This window comes from Vitis vinifera, chromosome 13 (genome assembly GCF_030704535.1).
Source record: "Vitis vinifera cultivar Pinot Noir 40024 chromosome 13, ASM3070453v1".
NCBI classification, from domain to species: Eukaryota; Viridiplantae; Streptophyta; class Magnoliopsida; order Vitales; family Vitaceae; genus Vitis; species Vitis vinifera.
Window position 1 is genome coordinate 24195890 of NC_081817.1, and position 24646 is coordinate 24220535.

The 24646-nt window shown below is 34.3% G+C and overlaps 2 protein-coding genes and 1 long non-coding RNA gene across 10 annotated transcripts; all 3 read right to left on the reverse strand.

Annotated features, from left to right (window-relative positions):
* Window positions 1-277: 277 nt before the first annotated feature.
* On the reverse strand, window positions 278-11190 carry LOC100242858 (uridine 5'-monophosphate synthase). 7 transcript variants are annotated; one of them, XM_010660863.3, is made up of 9 exons: window positions 10026-11190; window positions 8336-8418; window positions 8152-8239; window positions 2535-8052; window positions 2360-2427; window positions 1441-1615; window positions 1150-1360; window positions 999-1050; window positions 278-696 (listed from the first exon to the last, which is right to left on the reverse strand). In XM_010660863.3, exons 1-4 carry the CDS (start codon window positions 10131-10133, stop codon window positions 7762-7764), a joined length of 570 nt encoding a protein of 189 aa, XP_010659165.1. In that variant the 5' UTR covers window positions 10134-11190; the 3' UTR covers window positions 278-696; window positions 999-1050; window positions 1150-1360; window positions 1441-1615; window positions 2360-2427; window positions 2535-7761. The 7 variants fall into 7 exon arrangements, with proteins under 7 accessions (XP_010659165.1, XP_059597628.1, XP_059597630.1 ...); XM_059741645.1 differs by lacking the exons at window positions 8152-8239; window positions 8336-8418; window positions 10026-11190 and having other exon boundaries at window positions 1150-1356; window positions 2535-7752; XM_059741647.1 differs by lacking the exons at window positions 8152-8239; window positions 8336-8418; window positions 10026-11190 and having other exon boundaries at window positions 1007-1050; window positions 2535-7752.
* Window positions 11191-15019: 3829 nt separating this feature from the next.
* On the reverse strand, window positions 15020-17137 carry LOC132254872 (uncharacterized). Of its 2 annotated transcripts, XR_009467336.1 has the most exons (5): window positions 17074-17137; window positions 16154-16332; window positions 15863-16073; window positions 15712-15763; window positions 15020-15411 (listed from the first exon to the last, which is right to left on the reverse strand). It is a non-coding gene; the product is annotated as an uncharacterized LOC132254872 (long non-coding RNA). The 2 variants fall into 2 exon arrangements; XR_009467335.1 differs by having other exon boundaries at window positions 15020-15763.
* A 97-nt stretch (window positions 17138-17234) lies between these two features.
* On the reverse strand, window positions 17235-21353 carry LOC132254926 (putative disease resistance RPP13-like protein 1). The gene has a single exon (XM_059741993.1). The coding sequence runs from the start codon at window positions 21231-21233 to the stop codon at window positions 17235-17237; it is 3999 nt and encodes a 1332-aa protein (XP_059597976.1). The 5' UTR covers window positions 21234-21353.
* Between the last annotated feature and the right edge of the window lie 3293 nt (window positions 21354-24646).

Below are 24646 nucleotides of genomic sequence, written 5' to 3' on the forward strand. Positions count from 1 at the left end.
AGGCTCTAGACTTTCTAACTTTTTTTCTCACTAGCCTAAGTAACTTAAGCAACACTGAAAAGACAACTATATTTTGGGTTAAGCTTCCAATTGTGTTGATTTTTGGAGTTGAAGTTCTAGCTGCACCTAGACATGTACGTTTATGGTTTCATTTTAAGTTGTGTCATTAGCCCCTCATCCTCTAAGACAAAAAAAGTTTATGACACAAGAAATGGACATTTGTGAAAGTAATGAAATTAAAGGTCCACCAAGATTTATGTGGAAAACCCTCCGATAATGAGAGAAAAACCACGGGCCAGTCTAGAAATAATCCACTATGGTAAAAAGGATATTACAATATTCTCACAATTTCTTTTTAAAAAGAAAGGAAAAAAAAAAAAACTCAGGTATTACAACTTTTAAAAAAATAAAAATGTTTGAGTCACTATACTAGAGAACCAAATCCTGCAAAAACATCTGTTGCTAATGTCTAAGGAGAAAACAAGCTTCACATTTCTTACATTCTACACTAAGCACCAATATGAGAGACGGTTGATTTTGCTTGAGCCACTACAAATGTAAAAGCACAACATTGACATCGTTAAGTTGAGTTCTTCTTGGAGAGCCATAAGTGTGAAAATTCCTTTCATTTTTATGCCATCAACTAGCAGAAAAGTCATTATATGGCAAATCCATCAAGCTTCCACCACCTACCACCTTATATTCAGGAAGCACCAAAAAAAAAAGGAAAAAATGGTTAGCCCAACTTAATAGAATTTGTCTAACCCAAGCATTGCAAATGTGATAATTGCCCCTAATGTGAAATACCCCTCAATACTTACATATATACAAACAATGAACCATAAAAGTGCTCATTGAAATTCTAATTAAGAAGCACTTGAGCTAGTGGTAGAAATACAATGGCATGAAAATTATGACTTACACAACAAAGAAACCTATGAATTCTACTCAACCAACAAAAGGGAAAACCATCAACTATGATTGAGTCAATAACATACCGTCATACTTTTTTTAGGAACTTAGTCTGCCACTGCATTATTTTTCTCCCTCCTACATGTAGAAAAGAAGTTTCTATTAATTATGGAAGTGAAACCCCATATTTAGACCAAGAAAAAACAGACTTTAGCATCTGTGGTTAGTCAAGCATACTTGGCTGAAGGAAAGAATGATCTATCTCTCAACTTCTAGAGTAGGAATAACACAATTCAATATAAATTCATATTTCCAATGAGGTCATGTTGCTGAATGTTGGAGATGTAGGCAATGCTGATCCAAGCTTTCTCCTTTCTCCTTTAAGCAATTTTGTCTCACAACAGGAGAATTCTGGATTTCAAGCACTAACTGTTGCATTCAGCTCTTCCTTCAGCAAAAAGGACTAAAGCTTAGGACAACTTGAGATCAATAGCACTTGAAGAAACTTTCAGCAAAAATTAAGGTTACCTGAAGTTAGAGGAACAAGTAGAATGAATTTTTTATCTGTAAAAGCCTCGTGCACCAGTGCCACTCATAGAGAGGCGTCTCAAGCTTCCCACAATTGAACCCAAACTAAACAATGGGGCCAAAACCCCTTCCAGAAATTAAAGAACACCTGAACAATCAAGGATCAACCTTGATACTGGATGTAAAAATGGAAAAGAAAAAAATTAATGAACAAGAGTAAAATATTTAAAAATAAATAAAAAAAGAAAAATGGAAAAATGTCGAGTTGTGATAAGTTTTGAAATGCATTGTGTCTTTCTACATGTGCAGAAAAATTAGGGAGTTAAGATTATTATTCTGATGTTAATGGAATTATGGGAGTAGCTTAATAATGGGCTGGTCTCTGCTTCCATTTTTGTGATTGAAAAATAAAATCCAATTTGAAATGGATTCATGTGTTAAAAACCTAACTATTTCCCTCTACATAGGGATGTGAAAATCTTAGGCCAATCATATTTACATGTTAATTTAAATATTTGAGAAATTAAGAAGCCAATACCATTCCTATGGACTAAAACCAACTTCATCAAATTGTTGGAATAGAAATAAGCAAATGTGTTTGAAAGATTGAATGAAAAAATCAGGTCAGTTGGAACTAAACTAAGCAAGTGCAACTAGAAATCTTCTTAAGATCAAACTTAAGCCACAATAAAATTGTTGCAACTGAATGAATAATTGAGAACAACATACTAGCATGTGAATTTCATCTGTATGAGATTTTTTGGCGTAAGGGTGGCATGCAAAAGGAAATATGATTTAATTATATAGAAAGAAAAATACGCTAGAAACATTTTAGAGAACAAGGAAATAAGATAGATGAGAAAAGAAAATTCTCACAATTTTAAAATTTAGATGAGAAAATTTGAATTGCTGAACATACCTAGTTGAAATTAAGGAAGGGAAAGTGATCTATGATTCAATCCAGCATCCGATATCGACAGTTACCTCCTGGTTACAAAATTGCATTAAGATAGAAAAATGTAAAATAAACAAAAACTCAAAAGTAAAAATAAAAGAATTTGGAACTAAGTTGCGAATGGGCATACTTCAACTACCTCTAGATATGCGGGGGATGTGGGCGACGTTGGACCAATATTCTCCTCCCTCCTTTAAGTACCTTTCTTCTATGGTAGGACAATAGTTGATGACAAGTTTTGTAAGTGTTGCAGGAAGCGGCCCTAAGGACCGGAGGTTAGGGCAATATGAGATTCCTAGGGATCGAAGAGAGATGAGTTTGTGGAGATCCAAGGAGGCTAGGGATCCCATTCGTCTGATTCGTAGGCTGATGAGAGAAATGGGAAGAAGACACTCTTCATCGGGGAAGGAAACCATATTTGGAAACATGTTCCAAATAGTCAATTGAGAAAGAGAGGTGAGGGTGTTGAAGCCCCACTCAGATATGGGTGTTTTCAGATTCATACAGTCACCGATCAAAAGTGATTTTAGGTTAGAGGCCAAACCCTCTTCCGGAAAGGACTCCAATCCTGGGCATTCGGATATGGTCAGGCTGCGCAGAGATTTGAGGTTTCTCATCTGATGTGTTAGAGATTTAAGATTCTCACATCTGTCAATTTGAAGGTATTCGAGGTTAGGGATGGACAAGCCTCTTTCTGGAAAGCACTCCAGACCTCCATAATCGTTTATGCTTAGCTCCCGAAGGCTGTCAAGGAATCCTTGTAGACTTTTCAGATTTGGATACTTCTCAAGTCGTAAATGCACTAGTGCTGTACTGTTGGGTGACATTTTCTCTGACACTGACTCCAAGTTTGTGCATCCCGAAATGGAAAGGTTCTTGAGAGTGGAAGGCAACTCCCCTGTTGGAAAGGAATTGAGAAAGGAAAAATTCTCTATCCACAAATATTCAAGACAACAAGTGTTGCTGCTGGAGGTGGAATTGTGGTGCATCACCCCCTCTGGTAGTGACTCTAGACTTTGACAATCCCCAATATGAAGCTTCTTGAGTGTGGTGGGTAGCTCACCATTTGGGAAGCATTTGAGAAATGGAGAATACCGAATCGACAAGTCTTCAAGCGGACACGAGTTGTAGTTATGAGGCAGCGATTTTAGACCCCCACAATAGAACAACTCAAGGCGTCTTAGCATTGGTGGGAAACCCGAATCAGGAAATGACTCTAGTTTGGGGCATCTCCATATCATCAGCTCTTCAAGACGTGTGAGGGTTTGCAATCCATTCGACAGCTTTTCCAGATTAGCACACCCTTCTATTCTCAATTTTTTAAGATTGCAAGGCAGCCATTGCTCCTCCCACAAACATGTCAGCCCATCACAATTGCATATCTTCAATTCTTGCAAGGCTACCAAGGATCTAGTAATTCCGGTCCTCAAACATGTCAATCTTGAAATCTCGATGAGATTTACAGTAACGAGGGATGGAAGATCAAACTGAGCACCTCCCAATACTGCCTCATCACATTCTTTTAAATTTAATTCACGGAGAGAGAGATGCAAGTTTTGGAAGCCCACACATCAATCCCGGACATTCTGACACTTCAAGCTCTACTAGGGACTGCAGGCATTTCGGTAATTCCCCAATCAGTTTTGGACATTCCCTTATCAAAAACTTTTCAAGATGGGGAAATGTTCCCACATCTTCCTTGATGAAATTAGAATGAGACCAATTTTCCCATTCTGGCATATCCTCAAACCTCAACTCCTTCAAAGATGCAAAAGGATTCATACTCTCTCCATAAAATTCAGCACCTATGCTTTTAACTTGGCTCATACCTTCAATACACAAAACCTTGAGCACCGATAGTCCACCCAGATTTGGTAATAACACGGATTTTTTGCAATTTTTGAGAGTTAGTTCCACCATTACTGAGAATGAGGGATATCCTAACCAACTTGGAAATTTGGATCCACCATAAAATGCAATTGTGAGCCTTCTTAAATTTTCACGAGGCTGCAGGGACTCCAAGACACGTAATTCACGTTTATCGTTTCGTGCATCCCAACAACAATAACGACTCCACTCCATGGTCAACAAGACACGCAATTTTTACTTAAGAAAACTAACTTGTTAAGTCTTAGGAAAATCAAATTTTAATTTTGATTTTGAACCTCACGTTGATTTTGATTAGTTTTATGGGGCTCACCAATTTGTGGGAATGTGAGGCATTTAATAAAATACTCTCCAACTTGTTGGTATCAGCATGGAGTTGTTGGGAGTGGTGAGGGCCCAGACAGGGTGTAAAAGATGAATTTGCGTGTAAAAGATGAATTTGCATTGTTGTTAGTGGACGTATATGTGGTGTTTAAAATAAGAGAAAAGAAACGAAAATGGTTTTTGTAATACAAATTGTACACTAGAATATCCATGTTATTATTTAATAACATTGCTTGAAATTTTTCATAAGTCATCATATAGTGGATTTCCTTCTCCTCTCTGCTCATGATTTTTTCTATTTAAGGTTTTTCACATAAATTTATATCTTTTTATTCTATTTTTTTTTCATATTGCCTATTTTTGTTTTTCCATGGTAGTATTAATATTAAATAATTTCAAACTATATAAATTTCAAACTAATTTTAATTATATTTTATTTTCTTTCATATTTTTCATAGTAAAACTAAACATAAGAAAACTATTTTTCTTAGTATTTTTTCCTTAATACTTTCTAGGAACCAAACATAATAATAACCTTATTTAAGTGCTTTTCTATTTCACAACTAATTGACACTGACTTTTGGGTGTAAATGTCGTCTAGTCCATCGCTCAAGCATCAGGTGTGATTAATCATTTGTTCAATGCCCGAAAACTTCGATTGGGTTGATTTGTTTGTCTAAAAGTCCTAGTCAGCTTGGTCTGTTCATTCCATCTGGCATTGTAGAAGAAGGAAATCTTCTCACCTCTTACACCAGACGGAGCTTATCTTGGCCCAAATAAAGTGATCCTAGACAGATTATCTACTTACCTTGGCCGACCAAAGGGTCTTAAGTTTGGGGAGGCCACGTGGAGGCAAGCGCTCCCTACAATGCCCTCTAATTTGTTTGCTATGCTCGATCGGGTAGCTGACTGGTTGAGGTAGGACGAATTATCTGTTTTTTCAAGTTTTTGGGCACCAAGGAATGCGTGTCATTTAGGGTTTTAATAATGTGTCACATCAATCAAGGCTAGTTGTTCAACGGTGTGTCTCTTTATTTGGCTTTGGAAAGCATTGCCAGGCGACATGTCCCTTGGAGTGCCTAGGTTTTTTGTTCCCTATAAATAGTAAAGCTCCACACTTTTGGGTCACCTTTTCACTTTCTCCCGTTTCAGAGTTCTCTTGCCTGTGCTGCTCTTTCCCTGCCATTGGTCTTGCCACCAGCTATTCTTTTTTGCTTTCATCACCGTTGTCAACTGGTTTGCCACCGTAGGAACTCTTATTCGCTAGAGAGCGTCTTCAGTTTTGGTTTTGGTAAGTTTTCTACCGTCTGTTCGTTCCTTTGTTGTGTTTGCAATTGTTCCTTGGGTTGTATTATTCTTGTTTGTTTAGAGAGAAAATGGACATACCGATGTCCAGATTCTAGATTTTTCTTTTTGTGTTTTCTTGATCGTTCTTGTTGCTTATTTGGGGGAGGAAACAGGTGTACCGATATCCAAATCTAAGGTTTTTCAGTGTCCCCGCTTGCTTCTATGTCGTCATTGTGTTTATGTCATCGGTTCATGCTTTTTTGTTGTCATCACGTTGGGGCGATGGGCATGACTCTTCCTTTATCATTGGCCAAGAGACTTGCTTTGCAAGTTTCGATAGCCAAATTCGTCTAGGTTCGGACTATGGTCTGTCTAGGCACATTTTTGTATTGTTGAAGCAACGCTGAAAGGCGGATTGGCCAACGCAGGTTTCTATATGACCCAAATCCACTTAGTCTAATGGAATAAGGGGAAGTTGTTTCTACCAGCGGAAGGCCTCAACAAAGTGGACAGAAAAATACTAGAGTCGGGCACCTTAGACCGAACCGTCCAGTTGCTGTCTTATCCAAGCAAAAATTTCAAGCTCGTTTTCACATTATGGACACTATCTTAATTCAGTTAACTAATGGTGAGGCTCTATTCTCTGCTAACCTTCCGAACTACATGATGTATTTCACCAAGGAGTGGTTTGCTAATGGGCTTTGTTTACCCATTCCTTCCTTCTTCAAACAATACCTTCATTTCACGCAAATCCTCCCAACTTTTCTTCATCCGAATATTGTCCGATTATTGATAGGGTGTAGCGTGTTGGATATGCTCTTCCAATTGGATCTTTCCCTATTGGAAGTCTCGTTCATCTATACTCTGAAAATGAGCCAAAATGAAAGGTTCAGCTTATCCGCCCATATTTCTTCCCTCCAACTAGTGATTGGTATTCCAAATTCATGTAAAGGCTAGGTCAAGGAGCATGTTTTGGTGTCTGAGCCTTAGAGTGGTTCATATGATGGTCCAGACAGAGTTTTTTCTCCACAACGTTCGTTGAAGATTCCGAGTAAGCTATGCTTTTGTCACTTTCTTTATACCTTGCTATTATTTCCTCTTTTTTGTGAATCTACTCACGATCTTTCTGTTCGTCTAATGCAGGTAAGGAGAGGCAGGAACACATTGTAAAGTGGGTGGAAAAGGCTTCATTTGCCCATCTAAACAAGTTGTTCGAAATAGACGTTGTTGAATGGGCTTACAAAGTTCTCGTCTTGGACAAAAACCTTTTGGCACTGATTGGCAGTCCTAAGTCGTTTATCATTCTTATGTTTCCCTGGCTAACCCCTTCGTCTCTGGTGCTTGGTGAACACTTCGTGCTAAAGGATTTGCCTTTCTACGAAGTTGCTCGTTTGGCAGATTCTGAGGCACGCTAGGCTCGTTAAGAGGAACGGGAGAAAAAACGCCAAGAAGGGACATTGAGGCAAGTGCCAGTTGCTAGACGTTCGTTTTCCAACTCCGTTGTCCGTCCACCTGCTTAGAAAAAGAAAAAGACTATGGCTCGTCCTATTCAAAAGGCGAGGACTCCACCTCCTGTCTCCCCATATTCATCGTCAGCTTCATCTTCTTCTTCCTCTATGTCTTCTTCATCTTCTAGAAACAAACCAGAAGCAGGGGTTATGCAACCTATGCCTCCTATTATTTGTGAAGAAGAGGAAGAGAAGGAGGACATGGCTTCCAACTTGAGGACCAGATTCCACAAGAGGCACCGTAAGCGTCTGTCCGAATCCATTACTGTCATTCCTTCTCTTTCGAAGAAAGCCTGCCTGGAACCTACCCTAAATCCTCCGTCCAAGTCAACATTGTTGACCACTACTGTAGTTGTCACTTCAAAATCGAATAAGAAATCTCCCTTTGTTGAATGCTGAATATGGAGTATTATATTGTTGTCCCAATGCATCACCACCAGTCACCATTTGAACTCCAGGGGTTGCATGGATGAATGCTGGATTTCCTGGCCCCCCTTGCCATGATGCCGGATTAACTGAAATGAAACCAATCACAAAATTTGAATGATCCTCAGCAATTTTTGCTGCTGCAGTTGTGTAGTCTCCCTTGGCAAGGTTACCAGAAGAACTCATTTCTGCAACAAGCAACAGGCCCCTACCACGAGGCAAACCCTACAAACATTGCAAGAGTAATAAGAAATTAGAGAAACAATAGTTCTAAGGCTTTTCTACAAGTCCAGACTAATATTAGGTTAAACTATTAATGCAAACCTTCAGTTTCAGACCATCCACAATTCCAGGACCAGAGATTATGTGAGCATTAACTATATCTGCCCAGTCCAATATCCGAAAGATACCTCTGCAAATAGTAGTGCCAAGAGCTGTTAAGAAAATGTAAGAAAAGCAACAGAAAAAGAAATTAAGACATACCAGATGCAAGAAAAGTGAGACTCACCCTTCATACTGCATGGTCACTGTGTTACCAATGTCAGCAAACTTACGATCTTCAAAGATTAAGAAGTTATATCTCTCTGCAATCTTCAAAAGGATTAAACATAGAATCAACAATAACTTAACAATAACTACAATAAGACTACCCAATAAGCTAATGACAAAACTCAAAACTTTGGAACTGCTATTGCATAAGGAACATTGATGCCTGACAATTCAAAGACAAGGAAAGCAAATAGAGAATATCTATGCTTACAGGCCTATTCTTTCTATCAGAGCCTTTTTTTTTTTTTGGTTTTGTTTTAGGTAAATCTTTGTCCCTACTAGGACTTGAACCTAGCACCTCCCACAAACCCTCCCCATCCCTTTACCACTTGGGCCAGGCCTCAAGGGCTTCTTTTTATCAAAGCTTATAAGCCTAATTTAATTCCAAAAGAGATGATACAATAAAAATAATGAAAATTTCCCCTAAATAATGCTATATGGCCTATGGGAAACAGAGAAAGAAAGCTTTTCCATGTTAACCATTTTAACAATATATGAAAACAAAGAAGATTTCCAAATGCTACATCCCATTAACTAAAAAGATAAATCATTTCTCTCTCTATTTGCTACTTTATACATGTCAAGCTACATGGCTTCCATAAGAAGACATGAAAATGGATATTATTTAGCAAATTTATTATGGTAAAGAAAGATTGAGTTTAATTGAGAACAATATGAGTTAAGAGGTAAACTGGTAAAGAGAGGTCTATAGTGATCTTATGTTTTCAGAACCTATCATCCAAACTGAATGTGGAAGCTATAACTTTTAACATATTTTCAGGTTGAGAGTGGGAAAATGTCAAGGAGGCAATGGTGGACTGTGGAAAGTGATCAAGAGATGAGGTTCGCAATTGTGCATCGTTTCGGTATCTTGTTTTATGATGATGTTCTGAGATATAATTCATAAGGGTACTATAAAGCACTTTCAGACTTTTCAGAAAACTGAACCTTCTCCATTTTTATGATTATAGGGCAGGAAGAAAAGTTTTCAGGGTGAATTATTGCATTGACATTTTTTTTAATTAGTTGCCATTATATAAATGGGTCACCCACCTCAACCCCATTTCTTGTGCCCTTAATCTATTTGATTAATCACTGACAAAAAAAATTTCATTGCCACCAAATTTATGTGCATGTGCGTGTGCATGTTAGGAATATATATAGATCACCAATCCAATAAAAGAATATACATACATACACACATACATGTATATATATATATATTCAGGGCAGGTCTCCTGTACCATTGAATTTCAATGATGCCATAATGTAGCCCATCATTCAAAATGGGGCCATTAAAGAAATGTGAGGCATCAACAGCATTGCTGGTATAGGATTGATTAGTAGGATTCCACAAAATGGCGTCAATTCAAACCTTTACCATCATTAGTGATATTTGGACCCCCTTTAAAATGGGGGGCAATTTAGTTCTTCAAGTTTTATGCGAAGCGCAATAGAACAGTCCAATGCAATGTGGAAAAATTTTGCTCACTACATGCAGTAGATAATCTGTGCATGCTACAACTATCCATAATGCAAAGAAACAGAGTGCTCATCTTGTACAAGGCAAACTCATTCCAAACAGTAAAATATTCAAAAAGAGAAAACAATAAAAACCTGGTCAAAGGAAACTTAAAGTATATCCATACCGATCGAAGTTTGGAACCAAAATCGGGGGTGAAATCCGGGAATATGTCTACATGGGTTTTCAATAAGCAGATCTCTGGCCCAACCTGCAAGAATATCCAAGGCAGCATCAGCAACAACAGGTAACTTTTAGCCTAGTAGATTCTACATTTCTTTTCAAATATTCTCCTCACCAAAATGCTGTACTATGTTGTGAACTAAACATTACAATTTTAACTTGAAAATTTTATTTGAGGATTTTCTCCTATTTCACAATATTAACTTGAAGATAACAACATGAGCCACAAAAAATGGAAACTCAATCTTCTAATTTCAATGTCAATGCCACAGCAGGTGTTCCGCCAATCTTAAATTCACATTTTCAGGAAGATCCAACTGAAATCAACATGTCATAGGCTTGAACATCAAAAGCCAAGGGCAGGCTGAAACGATATTTTGGACAAGAAATTCACGTCCAATGTAGGCTCGAATACCAAAATCTGGGCCAAGCCGAAAAACTGGTTGGGCCTAAAACTTTATGGCCAACCAGGCTGAGCCCAAAAATAGTTCAGGCATCTTTTGGGCACTCTGATCAAACACAGCTCAAAAGCAAGTGGGACCAATCTGGGGAGAGTGGCTCCAGAGCAGATGCTTATACTATGATCAGAGCATGTCACGGCCCCAGTAGAATTAACATTTCCCCCTACTACACATCTCAAAACCTAAGGGAATGATAAAATACCCAATACCTTGCCTAAAGATATTCTTATATTCAAATACCTAAGCCACGTGAAAAGGTGAAAAATATAAATTAATTTCTCATTTTCTCTGTTTGGTTGCTGAGAAAATACAATAAAAGAACAGGAAAGACTCATCTCTTAATGATTTGGGACCTCAAAGCACTCCAATCTTCTATCACCTAAGCTTGATTCAACTTCAGATTTTTTCACTTCAAGCCAAACAAATAATGCTTGTTTGAAGATTTTACCAAGAAACCAAAAAACATTAAAAAAAATTAAAAAAGAACAAAATTTTGTGTAGCCGAACTTGACGGCAGAAATTTCATGGAGCTTCAGGATGAGAGACTCCATTGATGATGATGCTGCCGAGCTTGTCATCCCTTCACCCTCTTCAATCGCCTGTGAGGAGAAGAAAGACTCATGTTTGGTGTAGCCTTTAAAGCACCGAGGGCATCCAAATTTTGTGAATATTTTATATATCTATCAAAAATTAAATTATTATTTTATCTGAAAAAAAAATTATTCCAAAATTTCTAAAATAAATATTTAAATTATTTTATTTTTTATCAAGAAATATTATAAAATATAAAAATATTTTCTGTTCTTCATATTTAACTTTGGTTTGTCTCTTTTTAGTTAATTAATTTTTTAGCTTAATTGTTAAAAATTAAAAAAAATTTCAAATCTTCTCCATGGAAGATAAGAAATTTATTTATTTATATTAATCAATTTAATTTAAATCATCATTAATATTTTAATAATTAAATATTATATAATTTAATCTTTTTATTTTTATAAGTAAAGTTACGTATCAAAAATTTAAATAAGTCTATAACTTAGATAGATTGGTCAAATTGATGGATAACTCGAGTCTAACTCGAATTACAAAACAATTAATTCAAATCCAACTTAACCCAACCTAATCGCTATCTCAAGGTATTCAATGTAAGCCCACCTCAATTTTATTTTTCTAAATTTGGATTGAATTCGGATTTGTTAAATTAAACCCGAGTCAGTTGGATTGATTGGATTACATGTTTCAAAATCTACTTATAGTGATTTTTAAAAAACATTTATATATATATATATATATAAATTTAGATATTAAATAAGACAAAATTTTTAAATAACAATAAAAAAAATAAATTAAATTAACTTGTATATCTTTCTAAAAAATTGAAAAAGTATATGAATATAATTATAACTTGATATCTTTAAAATTTAAAGATAATAGGCATTATAAATATAATAAAAAAAAATAAATTGGATTAAGTTCAGGTTATTTGAATCTTGACTTGAGCCTAACCTAAATTGAAATTGGGTTGAAAAAACTTAACCCGAGTTTAACCTTGATATTTGTCTAAACTCACTTAAACATTGAGTTGGACCATATCAACCCACCCAAATTCCACCTAAGGTGAATTTATCACATCAATTTAACTTAATCACTTTTAAGTTTGTATTAAAGTTTAGTGGTTTGAGAAGTATTTTATAAAAAATGATATCTATTAAATAGTATTTGAAAATCACTTTTAAGCCATTTTCAAGATTTTAAAAAGCATTCCAAGTCTTTCCGAACCACTCCTCAATTTTTCTACTATAGAGTGTGGGTTCAAAGTGACTTTTATGGCTATCAAAATATCCTATGAAAATCATGTTTTAAATAAATATTCAAAATAATAACAAATTTATTAGAAATTATATTTTGAAACTTCGAATTTAACACAATGGATTAATTGCTTTGTTTGGAAATTGTAATTTAAAATTAGAACTTTAATATAAAAATAGTGTTTTAAAAATAATATTTAAAAATTTTTATTTTTAATTTGAATTTTTTAATTATGATTTAAAATTAATTAAAAAAAATGTTACTTGCATTTTTAGGGTATTCGCTAACAAAGTCTATCCACTTTCAAGGGTAAGGCTTTCTAGTGGCCACTTCAATGGAGGATTGCATTTTCTTTTGAGATTTACTCATATTCAACATTTCATACATTTTTCTTTAAATATTCTATATAAAATGGAAAACTCTATAAATTTTAGTTTAAAATTTAATAATTTTTAAAAATAGTTTAAAACAAATTAAAGTATTAAAAAAATTTATTACCTAAATCTTAAAAAAAAATTAAATATAATTTTTAAAGTCATAAGGTGAGTTACAATAAGAGCTATTTTATATTATATTGAAGTTATTATTATTTTTATTTTAAAAATAAAAAATAGGAAATATATTGGTTTTTTATTATATTTTTGAGGATAAGTGTGTTTATTTAATTTTTCAAAAAGAGAAAAATGAAAACCGAAGTTAAGGGAAATGTCATTAGGAAAATTGTGTTTCATTCACTTAGAAAAAAAGATTAAAATTTTTATAAAAATAATTCAAGTTTTATGTACTCATCGGTCAAATGTAATATTTAAGATGATCAAATGTAGTAATTATTTCTTTAAAATATTGTATCTAGTTAAAAGTAATAGCTTTGATCGAAAAATGTACAAAATCTTAATTATTTTTACACACATGTATGAATTTTGAATTTTATAAAGTTAAGTTCTTAATTATGATTTTTCTAAAATAAGTGTGACTTTGATGATGATGGCTTTTGACCATGTAGTTGACACTATGTGCAAAGCAAATAATTCAATATACATGGAATTTTCTCACAAGGTCATGTTGTTGAATGTCAAAGATGTAGGCAATGCTGAGACAGAATTCCTCATTTCTCCTTAAAAACACCTCTGTCTTAGGATTTCAACCATTGGGTGTTGAATGTCACCCAGGTATGTGGTGAAGAAACTTACACATTCGCTATATTTATGAGAAGACATCATAATGGTCAATTCTTACATAGAATTGGGGCGTTTCCAGGTTGTGACACCTTCCAACAACAAGTGATGTTAGGTTGGGGGGCAAATCCCCATATCCTTAGCCCTTTAAGAGATTTGAGGCTTCTCATTTGGAATGGCAGGGATTTCAGATTCTCACAACTGTTAATTTGAAGTTGTGGGAGGTTGGTTCTCATATCCTTGGGTTTGATACACCTCATTTCTAAATTAACATATAAATAAAATATATATTTTTTAATTTTTCTTTCCAAACAAGAAAAAAGAAAAGAAAACCTATTTTACATCTTGACTAATCTAACCTCAAATTAATTTCATGACATTACACCTTTTTTAAGTTAATCATTATAAGTGATTTCGTTTACATATTTTAATTACAAAATTTGTTTGAAGTACAATATTGTACAAAGTAAATGTGGAAAAAAAAAGCCTTAAAAAACATATTAAGTGACTTCTGTCCAAAGAAAAAGAAAAAATATTAAAAAAAAAAGAAAGAAGATGTTTTCATGCCTTATTTTATTATATAACATATGAAAGAAATCAAATAAAATTAAAATTAGTTAAGAATTTATATATTTTTAAATTATTTAATCTTTATATATAAAAATTAAAATAAGTTAAATGAGTTGAAGTAGCGTTTTTATTTTTATTTTATTTTATTTTAAATGAGTTGAAGTCAAACAAAGCCTAAAAGTTTAAGAATACCAAGAGCTAACATGAGAGGTGGAATTGACTAATTCAAAATTATTTTGGCTTGATCGATAGAACCCTTGTTTATTTGGGGAAGTTTCTTCCTCTATAGAATTTTGCAAATCAAGCACATTCATATCAGTCCCTTCATTTTGCATATCTTCAAAATCACTTTGTCATTCCATCATTAACTCTTCAATGTTCTCCTTTCTCTTTAAATTAGCATCCATCAATCAGATATCGTCTACTTTATTAAAATATTTAGGCTCCATTTCTTGCATGACGTTCCAAGGAGGCTAGGGACTCCATCATCCGGATTCCAAGAGAGGTGAGAGATGTAAGAAGAAGACACTCATCATTTGAAAGGAAACCATTTATGAGAGAACATCTCGAATACGCAATGACGAAATAAGCTTGGGACTTACGTGTTAACACAAAAAACATTTTATATCATTTTTTTATACATTATTTTCTCTCACTAGCATAAGTAACTTAAGAAGCACTAAAAAGACAGCTATATTTTGGGTTAAGCTTCCAATTGTGTTGATTGCTGGAGTTGAAGTTCTGGTTGCACTTAGACATGTACGTTTATGGTTTCATTTTAAGTTGTGTCATCACCCCTTCATCCTCTAAGACAGAAAAGTTTGACACAAGAAATGGACATTTGTGAAAGTAATGAAATTAAAGGTACACCAAGATTTACGTGGAAAACCCTCCAATGATGAGGGAAAAACCACGGGCCGATATAGAAATAATCCACTATGGTAAAAAGGAAATTACAATATTCTCACAAATTTCTTTTTAAAAAGAAAGGAAAAAAAACTTGAGGTATTACAACTTTTAAGGAAATAAAAATGTTCAAATCACCATACTAGAAAACCAAATCCTACAAAAACATCTGCTACTAATGTTTAAGGAGAAAACAAACTTCACATTTCTTACATTCTACACTAAGCACCGAAACCAAAGACGGTTGATTTTTCTTGAGCCACTACAAATGTAAAAGCACAACATTGACGTCCTTAAGTTGAGTTCTTCTTGGAGAGCCATAAGCGTCAAAATTCCTTTCATTTTTATGCCATCAACTAGCAGAAAAGTCATTGCATGGCAAATCCATCAAGCTTCTACCACCTACCACCTTATATTCAGGAAGTACCCAAAAAAAAGGAAAAAAGGGTTAGCCCAACTTAATAGAATATGGCTAACCCAAGCATTGCAAATGTGATCATTGCCCCCAATGTGAAATGCTTGTCAACACTCACATATACACAAACAATGAACTATAAAAGTGCTCATTGAAATTCTAATTAAGAAACACTTGAGCTGGTGGTACAAATACAATGGCATGAAAATATGACTTACACAACAAAGAAACCTACGAATTCTACTCAACAAACAAAAAGGAAAACCATCAACTATGATTGAGTCAATAATATACCGTCATACTTTTGTTAGGAACTTAGTCTGCCACTGCATCATTTTTCTCCCGCCTACATGTAGAAAATAAGTTTCTATTAATTATAGATGCGAAACCCCATATTTAGACCAAGAAAAAACAGACTTAAGCATCTGTGGTTAGTCAAGCATACCTAGCTACAGGAAAGAATGGTCTATCTCTCAACTTCTACTGTAGGAATAACACAATTCAATATAAATTCATATTTCCAATGAGGTCATGTTGTTGAATGTTGGAGATGTAGGCAATGCTGATCCAAATTTTCTCCTTTCTCCTTTAAGCAATTTTGTCTCACAATAGGAGAATTCTGGATTTCAAGCACTAGCTGTTGCATTCAGCTCTTCCTTCAACAAAAAATACCAAAGCTTAGGACAACTTGAGATCAATAGCACTTGAAGAAACTTTCAGCAAAAATTAAGCTTACCTGAAGTTAGAGGAACAAGCAGAATGAATGTTTTATCCGTAAAGGCCTGGTGCACCAGTGCCACTCATGGAGAGGCGTCTCAAGCTTCCCACAATTGAACCTAAACTAAACAATGGGGCCGGCCAAACCCCCTTCCAGAAATTACAAAACACCTGAACAATCAAGGATCAACCTTGACACTGGATGTAAAAATGGAAAAGAAAAAAATTAATGAACAAAAGTAAAATATTTAAAAAAAATAAAAAAGAAAAATGGAAAAATGTCGAGTTGCGATGAGTTTTGAAATGCACTATGTCTTTCTACATGTGCAGAAAAATTAGGGAGTTAAGATTATTATTATGATGTTAATGGAATTATGGGAGTAGCTTAATAATAGGTGGGTCTCTGCTTCCATTTTTGTGATTGAAAAATAAAATCTAATTTGAAATTGATTCATGTGTTAAAAGCCTATCTATTTCCTTCTACATAGGGATGTGAAAATCTTAGCCCAATCATATTTACATGTTAATTTAAATATTTGAGAAATTAAGAAGTCAGTACCCTTTCTATAGACTAAAACTAGCTTCATCAAATTGTTGGAATAGAAATAAGCAAATGTGTTTGAAATATCGAATGAAAAAACCAGGTCAATTGGAACTAAACTAAGCAAGTGCAACCAGAAATCTTCTTGAGATCAAACTTAAGCCACAATAAAATTGTTGCAACCGAATGAATAATTGAGAACAACATACTAACATGTGAATTTCATCTGTATGAGATCTTTTGACGTAAGGGTGGCATGCAAAAGGAAATATGATTTAATTATGTAGAAAGAGAAATACACTAGAAACATTTTAGAGAACAAGGAAATAAGATAGATGAGAAAAAAGATTCTCACGATTTTAAAATTTAGATGGGAAAATTTGAATTGTTGAACATACCTAGTTGAAATTAAGGAAGGGAGAGTGATCTAAGATTCAATCCAGAATTCGAGAGAAACCTCCTGGTTACAAAATTGCATTAAGATAGAAAAACGTAAAATAAACAAAAACTAAAAAGTAAAAATAAAAGAATTTGGAACTAAGTTGCGAATGGGCATACTTCAACTACCTTTAGATATGCGGGGAATGTGGGCGACGTTGGACCAATATTCTCCTCCCTCCTTTAAGTATCTTTCTTCTATGGTAGGACAATCATATATGTCAAGTTCTGCAAGTGTTGCAGGAAGCGGCCCTAAGGATCGGAGGTTAGGGCAATTTATGATATGTAAGAATCGAAGAGAGATGAGGTTGTGGAGAGCCAAGGAGGCTAGGGATTCCATTCCTTTGATTTTAAGGGAGGTGAGAGAAATGGGAAGAAGACACTCTTCATCGGGGAAGGAAACCATATTTGGAAACATGTTCCTAATAGTCAATTTAGAAAGAGAGGTGAGGGTGTCGAGGCCCCACTCAGATATGGGCGTTTTCAGATTCTTACAGTTAGCGATCTCAAGTGATGTTAGGTTAGGGGCCAAACCCTCTTCCGGAAAGGACTTCAATCCTGGGCATTCGGATATGGTCAAGCTGCGCAGAGATTTGAGGTTTCTCATTTGATGTGTTAGAGATTTAAGAGTCTCACATCCCTCAATTTCAAGGAATTCGAGGTTAGGGATGGACAAGCCTCTTTCTGGAAAGCACTCCAGACCTCCACAAACATTTATTCTCAGCTGCCGAAGGCTGTCAAGGCATCCTTGTAGGCTTTCCAGATTTGGATACCACTCAAGTTGTAAATACTCTAGGGCTGTACTGTTGGGTGCAATTTTCTGTGACACTGACTCCAAGTTTGTGCATCGAACAATAGTAAGTTTCTTGAGAGTAGAGGGTAACTCCCCTGTTGGAAAGGAATTAAGAGAGGAACAATTCCTTATCCACAAATCTTCAAGACAACAAGTGTTGCTGCTGGAGGTCGAATTGTGGTGCATCAGCCCCTCTGGTAGAGACTCAAGACTTTGACAATCCCAAATATAAAGCTTCTTGAGTGTGGTGGGTAGCTCACCATTTGGGAAGCATTTGAGAAATGGAGAACCGTAAATCGTCAAGACTGCAAGCGGACATGAGTTGTAGTTATGAGGCAGCGATTTTAGACCCCCACAATAGAACAACTTAAGGCGTCTTAGCATTGGTGGGAAACCCGAATCAGGAAATGACTCTAGTTTGGGGCAACTCCGTATCTCCAGCTCTTCAAGACGTGTGAGAGTTTGCAATCCATTCGACAGCTTCTCCAGATTAGCACAATCACGTATTTCCAATTTTTTAAGATTGCAAGGCAGCCATTGCTCCTCCCACAAACATGTCAGCCCATCACAACCGTGTATCTTCAATTCTTGCAAGGCTACCAAGGATCTAGTAAATCCGGTCCTCAAACATGCCAATCTTGAAATCTGGATGAGATTTACAGTAACGAGGGATGGAAGATCAAACTGAGCACCTCCCAACACTGCCTCATCACATTCTTTTAAATTTAATTCACGGAGAGATGCAAGTTTTGGAAGCCCACACATCAATCCCGGACATTCTAACACTTCAAGCTCTACTAGGGACTGCAGGCATTTCGGTAATTCCCCAATCAGTTTTGGACATTTCCTTATCAAAAACTTTTCAAGATGGGGAAATGTTCCCACATCTTCCTTAATGAGATTAGAATGAGACCAACTTTCCCATTCTGGCATATCCTCAAACCTCAACTCCTTCAAAGATGCAAAAGGATTCATACTCTCTCCATAAAATTCAGCACCTATGCTTTTAACTTCGCTCATACCTTCAATACACAAAACCTTGAGCATCGATAGCCCACCCAGATTTGGTAATAACGTGCATTTTTTGCAATTTTTGAGAGTTAGTTCCACCGTTACTGAGAATGAGGGATCTCCTAACCAACTTGGAAATTTGGATCCACCATAAAATGCAATTGTGAGCCTTCTTAAATTTTCACGAGGCTGCAAGGACTCCAAGACACGTAATTCACGTTTATCGTTTCGTGCATCCCAACAGTCATTACTCCACTGCATCGTCAACTCTTCAATTTTTTTTTTATCTTTTAAATTAGCAGCTCTTGCCTCTCCAACATCCACTACCTCTTGCAACCCAGAAATAGAAAGCACTCCTTGGAGGTTCGAACAATTCTTGAGTTCTTCAATTCCGACCCCTCTACTTTTGCTCACAATGAACCTAGTCAACACTTGCAAATTTGTGAGGTTGCTTAATTGGAAAGGCATTTCTAGTTGTTGACTTGTACCCGTAATATCAAGGTGCCGAAGGTTTTTCAGCTTTCCAATCCCTGTAGGCAATTTGGTAAGTTGACGACAACCACGTAATATCAACGTTTGTAAATTATAAAGATGGCCCACTGAATTAGGTAGACTTTGTATATTAGATTCGGAAAAATTGAGATAACGCAGATGTATTAACTCACCAATCGAACTTGGTACTTCACCCATGCAATAACCAGCCAAAGATAGTACCCTTAAGCATCTCATTGGCATTATTAGGTCATGTACCACCTGCTTAGATATATATCCAAATGGATACTTCATGATTGATAATACTATTAACGTGCGTAGGTTCTTCACTTTATCAAAGGCTTTAAATTTTCCAACAACCTCGTAAACTTGCCGAGTGAAACCTGAATGACGAGCTCTTTCACAAATAGTATGTTGCTGATTATTTTCAATTTTTTCCTCCAAATTAAAACATACACCTCCAGCAACGAATTGAGCAAGATCATGAACAAGATCATGCATCACAAATTGTGATGAACTATGATTTGATTGTTGGAAAAATGACCTTGCAAATAATTCATGAAAGAATTCGGTGCCTATCTCCTCCATTTGCTTCTGTCTATTTACTTGATGCAAGAATCCCTCTCCCATCCACAGCAAGACTAATTCATCCACATCGAATTCGTAGTCCTTCGGAAATATAGAGCAATAAGCAAAGCAGCACTTCAAATGTGAAGGAAGATGATGATAACTCAATTTGAGAGCTGGAAGAATAGTGTTATTCTCTTGATCTGGTAAGTCCCATATCTTGCTTTTCAGTATATCCTCCCACGCATCACGATTCAGTTTTGTGCGCAACATTCCTCCCAAGGCCTTTGCAGCCAAAGGTAGCCCTTTGCACTTTTTCACTATTTCTTCACCAACAACTCTCAGGTGTGGATGATTATGGAAGTTTCTTGTACCTAATGCTTGCTGGGCAAGCAAAGACAAGCACTCATCATTGGATAACTCCTTGAGGGGATAGGCTGAGCTGGCTCCGATGGCTGATACAACCCCTTGATTACGAGTTGTGACAATAACCCTGCTGCCTTGTGCTCCAGTCCTCATTGGAGCGTACAAAGTATCCCATTTATCACAATTCTGATTCCAAACATCGTCTAAAACAAGAAGAAACTTTGTTCCAGAGAGTTTCTCTTTCAGTTTGACTTGAAGCAGGTTGAGATCGTTGAAATCGGACATATCAGAAGCAACAGACTGAACAATTGTCTTTGTTACCCTCAAGACATCAAAATCATCAGAGACACAAGCCCAAACTCTTAGATCAAAATGACTCTCCACTTTGTCATCGTTGTAGGCAAGCTGAGCAAGAGTAGTTTTGCCCACGCCTCCCATGCCAATTATGGGAATGACACGGACTGCGTCATCACTTGGCTCATGATCGTGGAGCAACAAGTCGAGTATGGCTGCTTTATCGGTTTCCCTACCACAAACACGCGATTCATCTACCAAAGAAGTGGTGGGTAGTATTTCTGTTGCTTTGGCGGACCTTTTCCCGGTAACTTTTTCAGTTAAAAGGAGATTATTTTGCTGTGAAGAAATATCTTGCAACCTTTCAGTGATCTTCTCTATCTTGGACCTCATCTTAACATTGAACTTAATAGCACTTGGAGTGAAGCTAGTACAACAAGAAGGGATAAGGCTCCGGAACTTACTTGTACTGGGTTGAGTTTCCGCCATCAACTTCCGCCCCAAAGCTTCAGTGGCCAATTCGTCCAGGATGTCCTCCACATCATAAGCCAAGTCTCTGAGGTCGTCGAGCCATATCTTCACCACTTGGTTTTCCATCTGCTTCTCCTCCGCATCCTCCAGCACGGCATGAATTTTCTTCAGTGTTTTCTCCCACTTGTTGAGCTCAGCATGAACTTGCACTTGGCGAGCATAATCGAGCAGGTCAGAAGAGATCAACTCGTCCAACAGAGTCTTAAAGAAAGAAGAGAGAAAAGCCTCTCCAACAAAAGCCATGGAAGCAAGTACGAGAAATCAAAGGCAGAGAAACGACTCAGAATCAGAACAGCACAAGTAGAAAGTCAGACAAGGTTGGTTATGGAGCAATTATAGATTACAATGTCATTCCTCTTTGACCACACCCATATTCATCACTTTGTACGGTTGAGATCCTCCAATCAAATTGTGATTATAATCACATATTTGATGTTAGCACACTGTATTAAGATTCCCTTTTATTAATCTAATGATACTTAACAACTCCTGCAATTGATCTTTTATTAATACTCATCACATTAATTAAAAATTCATCTAAAATGTAAGGAATCTCCAGCAAATTTCTTGACGTGTGTATGCATATTTTTATATTGCAAGTGGGTTTCCCACTCTATATTTTAGATTAATCTTAACAGCTGCCCTTTGTCCCCATCTAATTTGGATCAGGAATATTGTCGGCCAACCAGAAAACTATCTGTTTTTTACTCTTCAGAACAGAAAATAGATTTTTTTTTTATTGTTTTCATTTATTTTTGAATGCTATTTTAAAAAAATAATTATACGAATATGCAAAATAATTAAAAATAAAACATTAGATGTAGAAATTATTTTTAAAACATATTTAAAAATATTAAAAATATTTTAGATTTTCAAATTGACTTTTATTCTATAAAACCGTTTAAAAAAATTATTCTAAAAAGCCGTTTTTCATAACTATTTTAAAAAACAATTACTAAAGAAAACATTAGTGCCTCTTTTCTAAGAAAAAAGAATTGAAACTCATTTTAATTCTAAATTTATTAATTTTTATTTAATAAAACTACCTAGTTAACTCCTAGAAAAAACAAATTTTAATTTTGATTTTGAATCTCACGCTTGATTTTGATTTGTTTAATTTATTAGGGTTCACCAATTCGTGGAGTGCGAGTAAGGACGAAAACATCGGGATATATCGGCAATATATCGGAAAAGGTGGATGCAATATATAGGTAAAATATATTATCCGATAGAAATATCTTGATGATATATCGGTAATCATAGATATATCGACAATACAAGCAAAATATCCGCCTTAAATGAAAAAATATTTAAAATTTTGAAAATATATTAAATATATAGAGATATATCGGTGAAAAATCGATTAAAAAAATTAAATTATTATAAATAAGTTAATTTTAATTATATTATAATTTATTTTATATACTAAGTAAATATAAAACAAATACAAAATCATAAATATTTTATGTGAAAACGTACCAATATTTTTAAATAAAAATCATAAATACATTTAAATCACATAATCAGTATAGTTGCAACAATTTAGTTTTAAATTAATAATTTTATTTTATTTTGATATTCAAGTATAATAATAATATATTGAGAATAAATTTACTTAGTATATTTTTAAATTAATACAATACTAAATTTAAATTAGTATATTTTTATAATTAATTAATATATTTTCAATAGATGTAAGTAAATTAACTTAATATAGTAATATATTTAAATCACATAATTAATATATTTATAATAATTTAACTTCATAATAAGTATACACTTACAAAATTTACTTTTCTTATTGACCAACACGATATAATTAAATTTAATATCCCAAATTATATATATGTCATTTCTTTCAACAAAACAATTTTAAAATGTGTATTATACTTTTAATTTCATTTTTAAGAGTTTTTTCTCATATTTTTATAAGTTTTGATTAATTTTTGATCTATCGATATTTTGTGTCAAAATATCTATCGATATTTTGTGTCAAAATATCTATCGATATAACTCCGATATATTCATAAAATTTCATTATCAATATATTCGTGATTACTGATATTTTCATTTTTGAGTGTGAGACATTTAATAAATTAGTCTCCAACTTGTTGGTAATAGCATGGAGTTGTTGGGGGTGAGGTCCAGACCGGGTGTAAAGAAGAATTTGCATTATTGGTAGTAGTTGCATTTGTGGTGTTTGAAATAAGAGAAAATAAAAGAAAAGAAAATGGTTTTTGTAATACAAACTGTACACTAGAATATCCATGTTATTATTTAATAACATTGCTTAAAATTATTCAGAAGTCATCAAACATGTAGGCTATGTTTGGTTGTGAAAAATTTGAGTGAAAAAAATTGAGGAAAGTGGAAGGAAATAAAAAAAGTAAAGAAAAAAAATAGATTAAAAAATAATAAATTATTTTTATATGTTTATTTAAACTCGTTTAATTTATTTTTCTCCATTGTATCTGTTCGCGGTGCAACATATATGGTGAAGAAAAATTATAAGATTTTTTACGATTATGATGTTTTATGTCTATGCGGTAGTTGCTTGCTTTTCTCTCCTCTTCTCTCCCCTTCTCTCATTTTGTACTAATTTTTGACATAGTGAATTTTCTTCTCCTTCACTTATAGTTTTTTTCATTTTTTTTTACGTAAATTTGTGTGTTTTTATTTTATTTTTCTTCATATTATCTATCATCATTTTTTCGTAACAATATTAAGATTAAATAATTTCAATTTACATAAATTTCTAAGTAATTTTAATTATATTTTATTTTCTTTCATATTTTTCATAGTAAAACTAAACATAAGAGAACTATTTTTCTTAGCATTTTTTTTTTTCTTAATATTTTCTGGTAACAAAATATAGTTGTAGCCTTATTTAAGTGTTTTTCTATTGTACTAACTATATACTAATTTTTTTATCAAAATTGAATTTCACCTGGAAATGGTTTGATACACCTCATTTCTAAACTAACATATAAATAATATATATATATATATATAATTTTTCTTTTCAAAAAAAAAAAGAGAAAAGAAAACCTATTTTAACTAATCTAACCTCAAATTAATTCCATGACATTACACATTTTTTTAAGTTAATCATTATAAGTGATTTCGTTTACATATTTTAATGACAAAATTTGTTTAAAGTACAATATTGTACAAAGTAAATGTAGAAAAAAAAAAGCCTTAAAAAACATAAGAAGTGACTTCTGCCAAAAGTAAAAGAAAAAATATTAAAAAAAAGAAGAATATGTTTTCATGTTTTATTTTATTATAAGAAATATAAAAGAAATCAAACAAAATTAAAATTAGCCAAAATTTTATATATTTTAAAATTATTTAATCTTTATATATGAGAATTAAAGCAAGTGAAATGAGTTGAAGTAGCTTTTTTATTTTTCTTTTCTTATGATTTTCCTTTCTATTTTTTTCTTCCATTTTTCTTCAAATTTTCTGAATCCAAACAT